General features: G+C 41.0%; 2 protein-coding genes across 5 annotated transcripts; both read left to right on the forward strand.

Annotated features, from left to right (window-relative positions):
• The first annotated feature begins 609 nt into the window (after positions 1-609).
• On the forward strand, positions 610-7368 carry LOC124259535. 4 transcript variants are annotated; one of them, XM_046693671.1, is made up of 6 exons: positions 610-709; positions 1974-2056; positions 2768-2848; positions 4893-4934; positions 5641-6822; positions 7262-7368. In XM_046693671.1, exons 2-5 carry the CDS (start codon positions 2044-2046, stop codon positions 6348-6350), a joined length of 846 nt encoding a protein of 281 aa, XP_046549627.1. In that variant the 5' UTR covers positions 610-709; positions 1974-2043; the 3' UTR covers positions 6351-6822; positions 7262-7368. The 4 variants fall into 4 exon arrangements, with proteins under 4 accessions (XP_046549627.1, XP_046549628.1, XP_046549629.1 ...); XM_046693672.1 differs by having other exon boundaries at positions 2020-2056; XM_046693673.1 differs by having other exon boundaries at positions 610-705.
• LOC124259529 (poly [ADP-ribose] polymerase tankyrase-2-like) lies at positions 6487-8391 on the forward strand. Its single transcript, XM_046693662.1, has 3 exons — positions 6487-6777; positions 7262-7793; positions 7928-8391. The coding sequence occupies exons 1-3, from the start codon at positions 6487-6489 to the stop codon at positions 8389-8391; spliced, it is 1287 nt and encodes a 428-aa protein (XP_046549618.1).

Here is an 8391-nt window from a genome sequence, read left to right on the forward strand (position 1 = left end):
ATAAAGCGGCTGCACTCTTGACCTGCTTCAGTAATTGGCATAATTTTATTACAAATGAAAATACTAATATCTCTAACAGGCAGTGTGCGAAATAGCAACTGGCCCGCTAGCCCATGGCTAGTAAAAAGCCAGTTGGGCCAGTAAATCTCCACGATGATTTATATGGAGCAGCATGTGCAATGTGAATGAACCCCCGTAAGATTTGTATAAAAAAGTAAGCCCCCTCCCCCCCGTATGTCATGTCCTAAAACAATGGCTCCACCCCAATTTTTACGCATACTGTTTAAAATAAAATTAAATACTAAGACTCCCAGCGCAGTAAAATGGGTGGCCCCTTACAGAATGGGTGCCCCCCTTAAAATCATAATCATAGCGCGCACACGCACGCACATACTCACGCACGCAAATACGCACGCACGCACAGCCATAAATTATGAACAGTCCTTAACTACCAATTGGTTTAAGTTCAGAGTCAACAGGCTATCATGATTTTTACATCACACCTGAACGAAAACATCTTTCTGCTACGTAAAATCCATTACCATATGACAACAACCCCCTCCCGCCCTCTACAGACAAACAGACACGTCACGTGACATACGCGACAGCCATAACAAAGACAAGCAGTGGTTTTACCCTCTTGGCATTACGCCAGTTGTATCGCGTCCGAGCGACAACAACCCACCAGGTGATTCCGTATCTTACGTATGTAAGTATGACATGTTCGGTCAAAAGGGGTGGCATTGTTGCGTTGGTTGACATGCAAGTATTCACCGGAATAGATTTCAGATGCTATAACTCGTTACGCTCCCATCAGCGTATATCCTGCGCATGTGTTCTCGTTCAACACATCTCACGTCAATACATACAGGCCACAAATAGGAGGGTCTAGACGAGTGGACGTGTCTGTCAGAAATACCTTTTGTCTAGTTGGAGTTCTCGATACTTTGAGTGAGGCATGCGTGTGCATATTTCTGAAAAAAATGATACAGTGTTATCTATCTGGTATGAAAGCATAATGGTGGCATTTCGATACTACAATTATTTTTAAAACCGACGTTTTTCACTATTTCAATTATTTCTTCATATTTTCGAAATTGTGGACTTATTTCTTGCCACTTCGATTATATTTTCGTCATCTGGATTACGTTCTCCCTATTTTAAGATTATTAAAAACCTCAAATTTTCAACTCCTTTCTTGTTGCTTCAATTATGACATCGATATTTTATTGATTTTCTCGAATTTTGCAAAAATTTCTCATTACATATTGAATCCAACGGAACTAACCAAAAAAAAAATTACTTAAACGTAATCGAAGTAACGAGAATAGAAATAGGAAATTTCGAACAAATCAACACAAAATTGAAACATAAAAAAAAACTGAAGAAAAAAAAGGTAATAATTAATAAATGAATGTATGTTACCACTGCAGAAGAATGTGGCTTTCCACCAGAGAGTATCTTACACTGAAATGAGGAATTACATTTTAGTGTTCATATTCTTGAGTGAGTGAGTGAGTTTAGTTTTACGCCGCACTCAGCAATAGTCCTGCTATATGGCGGCGGTCTGTAAATAATCGAATCTGGACCAAACAATCCAGTGATTATCAGCATGAGCATCGATCTGCGCAATTGTGAGTTCATGATATTGTTTCTCAACATGATATTGTATGCCTCTTTTTGCGTTTATAATGCATAACCACAATTGCTCATTGTCAGGAGACATCAACGTTTGTTTAGCTTATTACGGAAAAATATACTCGAAGGAGCTCGCGGGTTGTTAGAGTTATCATAATAACACTGTGAATATTGAGTTTTTCGTGCAAACGTATTCCAATTTCGTAAATCGATGTTCATAATGTCATCCGCTGGATTGCCTGGTCCAGACTTGGCTATTTACAGACCACTGATGTACAGGTTGAATATGAATATAAATCGATGTTGTCGTGTTATTACTTGATTGATGATTCCAGCGAAAAACAACAAAGAAACTTTAGGTCCAATATAAACCTGTTTCAGAACGCGCAAGGCTTGACATCGGACATGGCGGAGAAAGGTAAGTTATTCGGTGAGTGAGTGCGTTAGTGAGTGAGTGAGCAATATTACAGTGGAGGGCGCCAGAAATGGGCTTCAGTGTGGGATGTGGAACTCGTGATCAGCGACCGATTTAACCACTAGGCTATAAGCTGATAGTAAGACGAACGTTGATCATGGCATCTAATCACAAAGTAACCAGAAGGAAAACGAGGATCTGAGACCACAGACAAAATTGAAGACGTGACCACTAGCTCTGAAACAACATTAACAGTATTTTGGAGTTGGTATTTAATTAGATATTTGTATATGGACTTTGGCTGATATTGACGGGAAAACTGTGTATATGATTATTTCAATATTTGTACGAAATTTCGATCATACTTAGAAAAAGTGAACAAAAATTATTATTTTAATCATTATTCAAGCCGAAATAGATTGGATTTCTTGTATGTTTACACACAAGAAATATATAAGTGCTCTGAGAAAAAATGAAAAAAACCGAATATTCCAACCATTATTCAAGGAGAAATAGATTATATGTTTTATCAGTTTACACACAAGAAATATACATGTGTTTAGTGAATAGTGCAGAGGCCATTCTGGAAACACGAACCCTGCATTTTTGTAATTGATTTGAAGACATCCATTTCATTGCTGCTGGGAGACTTTATGAGCGAATACTGTATTGACACATCATTGCACATCTTGACCATTCCATTGTTTTTGTCAGGTACGTCGGTCCACGTCACTGGTAACCAAGGAACTGCCCACAGTGTGTATGCCATCGGAATCCACCAAGGGACACTAAACGGTAAGCCCCTAACACACTTCTCCTTTAGGCGAGCTGGGATAGCCTAGTGGCTATAGCGTTAGCTCGTCACGCCGAAGACTCGGGTTGGATTCCCACATGGATACAATGCATGGTGAGGTGAAATTGGGTTTAACGTCGTGCTTGAGAATATTTCGCTCATATGACGACGTGCATGCGTGTGTATGTGTATGTGCGGCTGCTTGTACTAGCCCAGACTTAAGCTGGTTTTATAGTGCTAGCCCACTGAGATACCACGCCGCAGTGAAGCATGAATACCCCACTCAGACACATTATACTGACTCCGAGACGGTCAGTCCTTGTTGTACCCTTTAATGCCGAGCGCCAGGCAGGGACCAACAAGTACCATATTTTTACGTCTTTTGGTATGACGCGGCCGGGGATCGAACCCGCGACCTTCCGCTCTCCGGGCGGACGCTCTAACCACTACACCACGGAGGCGGTCTTACAATACATGGTGTCCCCTGCCGTAATATTGCTGGAATACTTCTAAAAGCAGCGTAATACTAAGCTCACTCACAGACTCACAGACTCACAGACCTTTACTCACTCTATTCGTCTGCCGCAGTCCCTGAACCATATTATTTTCTATACAGCCAAGCCCTCCCTGCAATGCTAAAGCCCTAAATGAAGCAAGTCTAGATTTCTCCAGGATCTCTGGTCTCCCTGGGGCTCCTTTTCAATTTAAATGAGTTTATTTGTTACAATCAAAATTACATATGTTCAGAGACTAAACGTTAGTCTATCACTCTATATGTCCAGGGATAATTTCACGTAATGAACAAACGGTGTATTTTGTTTTACTGACGACAATGTGTATAACATCGGAATCCATCAAGGGACACTGAAAGTAAGCATGTAGGACTCGGATCCATAGCATGCCTTAAATCTATGGCCCATTTTCAAATCCATGGCTAGTTGCCGTACCTACCCTAATCTGTGGCTACGGATTTCCTACTCATCATCATTAGAACATTTCAGCTCGGTAGAATAGGGGTTATGGCATTTCATTTATGTGTTTCTAACTTACTGATACCCCTGGACCTAGGTTTTCGAAGCTCTGTTAGCGCTAAGATCGTCTTTCGATATTGCTAATGTTTTTACGACTATCATAAAACTAAGAGAGCTTCGACAAATTAGGCCATGCTAACTATCAAAGATGACGGAAGGTATCCGGTATTCTGTAGTCTTACCATGCTTTTTACCATTTCTTCTTTAATGCAACATCGCCGATGCGGGGTGTCTAAATCGACACTTTTCTTAATAATCGCTTGTGATGTTTCGTCAAAGAAATATTTCTCAAGGATTCTTTCGTTGGCTGCAAACGAGAGGATCTTGCAAATCTTTACACTTCCCCATTTCGGATTCAGCGTTTTCAGTTTTGTAATCTTACGTATTTTTTCCATATCGTTCCAAATGTTTTTGCATTGGGATCTTTTGATACGGGTTTCTTCTTCTTTCTAAGTGGCCTCCCAATTACAAAACCATCATTTTGTATGGTTTCCATTCTTTTAGCTTTGAGATCACTATCGCCACGAACGGCTAGTTAGGAGATAAACATCATGTGTTGGCCAATTTCCGGGTGTTATTGAGTATTTGAAGCACGGGAATTCATTTGGAACCGACGGCGTCAGCTGGCCGCTTGGAACTCTGGGTAGAGAGTGACCCGCCACACTCACTCACTCACTCATCGAATAACTTACCTTTTCTCCGCCATGTCCGGCGTCCAGCCTTGCGTGTTCTCACGAACGAACGACATAAGTCGTCCAAGGTGATGCATTTCATTGACAGAAACCCAGGTGCACCCCTTAGGTATCCAGGTGGACCAGCACAAAGTGTCGTGCTCGTAAATGGTTTACTTCCATGACCCCAATCACATTGAGCTGACACAGGATGATATAACGATAAACAAACTTACACAATTTCATCATCTGTGGCTTTTATATGAGTGGGCCTTTCATCAATTTGCATCCAATAAAGGAAGACTCGACTTCATCCCCTAAATGTTTTGATTTCATTGTTACAGTGAACCATTCCAGGGACGAAGACAGACTGTGTGATTTGAAAGGTAATGTCGAGACAATAGTTAAATACACAAGTAAATGAATAAGTATTTAGAACGTTTCTATTTGATAATACAGACACATATTGTTCCCCAAAAATATTGGTCTATAATGGCAGAGTTTACGAATTTCTTGGCGAATTTTTAACGCAAACTCTTAAACATGTTGTGACCTTATATAAATTTGTCAAAAGTGTATTACTGACCTGGGCGGTATATAGTGGTTAAATTTGTCACGCCGAAAGTGTATTACTGACCAAATGTTAAGCCCATTCTTTGTGTCCCCGCCGTCAATTGTGGGATATGTATCACTCAGTCAGTATTACTGACCAAATAAGGAAATGTATAGTTGGAACATAATGTTTTCGCTCATTAAAAATAAAAGGTTGTATCAAAAGCAATTTCTTTTCGAGCACATTTTAATATTCATTTACAATTTACGTCACAGGAAATGCAGATTGTGCACTATCCAAAACGTACCTTGACATCTGCTTAAAATGTCAACCTATTTCCAGATCGCTGTTGATCACTGGATTGTCTGGACCAGTTGCGATTATGGTATCAAACAACAAACAAACAAATAAGTTATGACCAGCATAGATAAACCGTCGTGTCTTTTAAATGCTTCTAAATACGACACGAACACACATTCAGTGTGTGCACTTCTCACAGGCATCATAATATCTGTTTAAAGTACCAATATTTTTTACAGAACAAACAAGGAAAGATATTGATATCTGGAACAGAGGAATGGTCAGAGTGTCTGCCATTGAAACCGTCATAGAGAAGCTTCAAACAAGGCACCGATGGGTTACTGTTACCGGAAATGCTGGTGACGGCAAGACAACTCTTGGTTACATGACGCTGAAGAGTCTGCAGGATGATGGGAAGGAAGTGTTCAAGATCGACAATCCCGAGGACTACTTCATTATCTGCAGGAAGGCTGCTCACAGTGTCGTGTTCATGAATGACGTGTTTGGTCCTTTCGATTTTGACCAAAGAGCTTTTAGCGCTTGGCTGCCCGTGTTTCAAACAATTTCAGAAGGTAGGACGAAGGGTAACGAAAATGAACATGGTCCAAGTATAATATTTGTGAGCAGGCTCAATGTTTTGGAAGTTGCTAGGAATCAACTTGGAAAATATGGAGACATCGTTTTGGGAGAAGGTGCAATAGTCAATCCCGATAAGATGAACACAGACAGGGAGAAACTTGACATCTTAAACTTTCATCTGTCCAGACATCATATAAGTGACATTCCAGAAAGTACCAAGATGCAACTATATAGTCGGAGTCCTCATGGATTTCCTCATTGCTGTGAGATGTATGTTGAACTGAGAACCAGTGGACATGAAATTGATATTGCCAAGTTCTTTTCTTCACCTCTCAAATTCCTCAATTACACAACATATAGTTTTGATTGATAAACAGAAATGTTATGATCATTTTAAAATACTCCTGAAGGCTGGTGGTCAATTGGATATTTCAAGCCTTACAGATGCAACACTAAGAACAGAAATGCAAAGCACTGCATCTGGTTTATTAGGAAGCTATCTTAAAATGAGTGGAAGTGGTGTTGCATTCTCCCACCCATCCATCTATGAAAGTGTGGCAGTAGCAGTTGGAAACAAAGACCCTCTCTTTGCTGCACAAGAGTTTCCTATTTCAGTCATCATGCAAAAGTGTAAGGTGCATGTGCCACAGGAAGGAGAAACTGAGATGTACATCTTGTTCAGTGAATCATCCTCAGCCATGGACGCACTTGTTCAGAGGCTGGCTGCAGAAATACGTCAGGGGAAATACTTTGCAATACAACATGAGCTTTGCTGGGAAAGGAAGTTCTGTGAAGAGGTGATACAGTCAAGTGTCTGTAGATCAGTTCCCCTTTTCGGCTAGGTAATATGCTGATTCAATCAGCTTTGCTTCATTTGGTTGTGATTGTGTTTTCTGTACAGACAAATCTATGTACCCACAAAGTTTCACAACAGTTACTGTCTGATCGAACCACTGCTATTGCTTTTAAGTTATGAGGTCAGGTCATTAATTATATTCCTTTATAAGAGATCAGAGTTATTTCATTACATCACACATGGAAATATAGTATGATTGTAAGATGAAAGCAAAATGTATGATTGTAAGATGAAAGCATAATGTATGATTGTAAGATGAAAGCATAATGCATACACATTCTCACTGAACGGTCCTTGCAGCTGTGAAATGAGGTACATGAAAGACAGCGTGTCCACACAGCCTAATCATCTTCTGGATAAACAAAGAATATTTAATCAAACGATGTTTGTCGCTGTACGTAAAGAAAAACTCAATTTTGTTTCAGAGAAGGAATTATGTCGGTATCAATCAGAGAGACAGTGCAGACAGTACCATCCTGCATGTGGCTGTTCAGTGCCGTAACTACACTGCATGTAAGATTCTGCTGGAGAGAGGTGCCAATGTCATTATGTCTCTAACAAAAGATACTTCTCTAACAATCCTGCATGAGCTTGTTGGCGCGGGAGATGTTGATATCCTTGACCTCTGCTTACAACATGGTGCTGATGTCGATTATAGTACTGATGAAGGTGTAACACTCCTTCACTGTTGCGTTGAGTGGTTGAGAGGTCCACGATGCATTGACATGATTGTCTTGCTGCTGGGATACGGAGCCAAAATCAAAAAGGCTGATGGAAGCATAAAGACCGCAATTCGCCGTGCAGCCCCATACTTCTTCGGTGACGTTGGTTACATCAAGTCCATTGCTTATGGTAAGACTGCACTCCACTACGCTTGTCGGAAGCATGGCGTAGATGTGAATGTTGTTCGCCTGTTGATTGATCGTGGAGCGGCCGTCAACCAGGTTGATGGGAATGGTGAGACAGCTTTGCACTACCTATGTCAGAGGGAAGATGAAGACGAGGGGTTGAAATTGCTAATGGGAAATACCAAGAATTATGGGATGCATTTCAGAGAAAAACAAATGAAAGTTATGATTTCTACAATGTAGACAGTTGGGAGACACTGGTGGACTATCTGTGTGAAAAGAATGGTATAGGTAAAGAGGAACTGGAAGCTGCACGACGTCCTTTTGAGGGAAGACATCAGGGTGCAGAAACTGAAGAGATGGAGGCTATCACACTGCTGTTAGAAAGGGGGGCGGACGTTGAGAAGACAAATAAATATGGACAGGCACCCCTTCACCTGCTGTGTCAGAGATGCCTTGTAGATGTCAGAACAGTTCATCTGTTGCTCAAGCATGGCGCTGGTGTGAACGTAGCTGACAAAGTTGGAAACACTCCTGTGCACTACATCTGTCAGCGGAAGGAAGCAGATGTCAGTACGTTGTATCTTCTGACAGGAAGAAGTGTCAAGACAACATGTACACTGAAGAACAGACACGGGCGTACTGCCTTACAGTATTTGTGTGAGAGACAGAGAATCCGACTCGCCGAAACCTTTCATCTCACGTGA

This window comes from Haliotis rubra, unplaced genomic scaffold (assembly GCF_003918875.1).
Source record: "Haliotis rubra isolate DU_JTF1 unplaced genomic scaffold, ASM391887v1 Scf727, whole genome shotgun sequence".
In the NCBI taxonomy this organism is placed as follows: domain Eukaryota; kingdom Metazoa; phylum Mollusca; class Gastropoda; order Lepetellida; family Haliotidae; genus Haliotis; species Haliotis rubra.

What these genes read in the sequence shown, in the direction of transcription:
- LOC124259535 (XM_046693670.1), top strand. Translation starts at nt 1,939, where the DNA reads ATGTTGTCGTGTTATTACTTGATTGATGATTCCAGCGAAAAACAACAA. An exon ending in CCACCAAGGGACACTAAACG is followed by an intron (nt 2,849 to 4,892) that starts GTAAGCCCCTAA and finishes TCATTGTTACAG; the next exon opens with TGAACCATTCCAGGGACGAA. An exon ending in CAGACTGTGTGATTTGAAAG is followed by an intron (nt 4,935 to 5,640) that starts GTAATGTCGAGA and finishes TATTTTTTACAG; the next exon opens with AACAAACAAGGAAAGATATT.
- LOC124259529 (XM_046693662.1), top strand. Translation starts at nt 6,487, where the DNA reads ATGAGTGGAAGTGGTGTTGCATTCTCCCACCCATCCATCTATGAAAGT. An exon ending in AAAGGAAGTTCTGTGAAGAG is followed by an intron (nt 6,778 to 7,261) that starts GTGATACAGTCA and finishes ATTTTGTTTCAG; the next exon opens with AGAAGGAATTATGTCGGTAT. An exon ending in CAACCAGGTTGATGGGAATG is followed by an intron (nt 7,794 to 7,927) that starts GTGAGACAGCTT and finishes TCTACAATGTAG; the next exon opens with ACAGTTGGGAGACACTGGTG.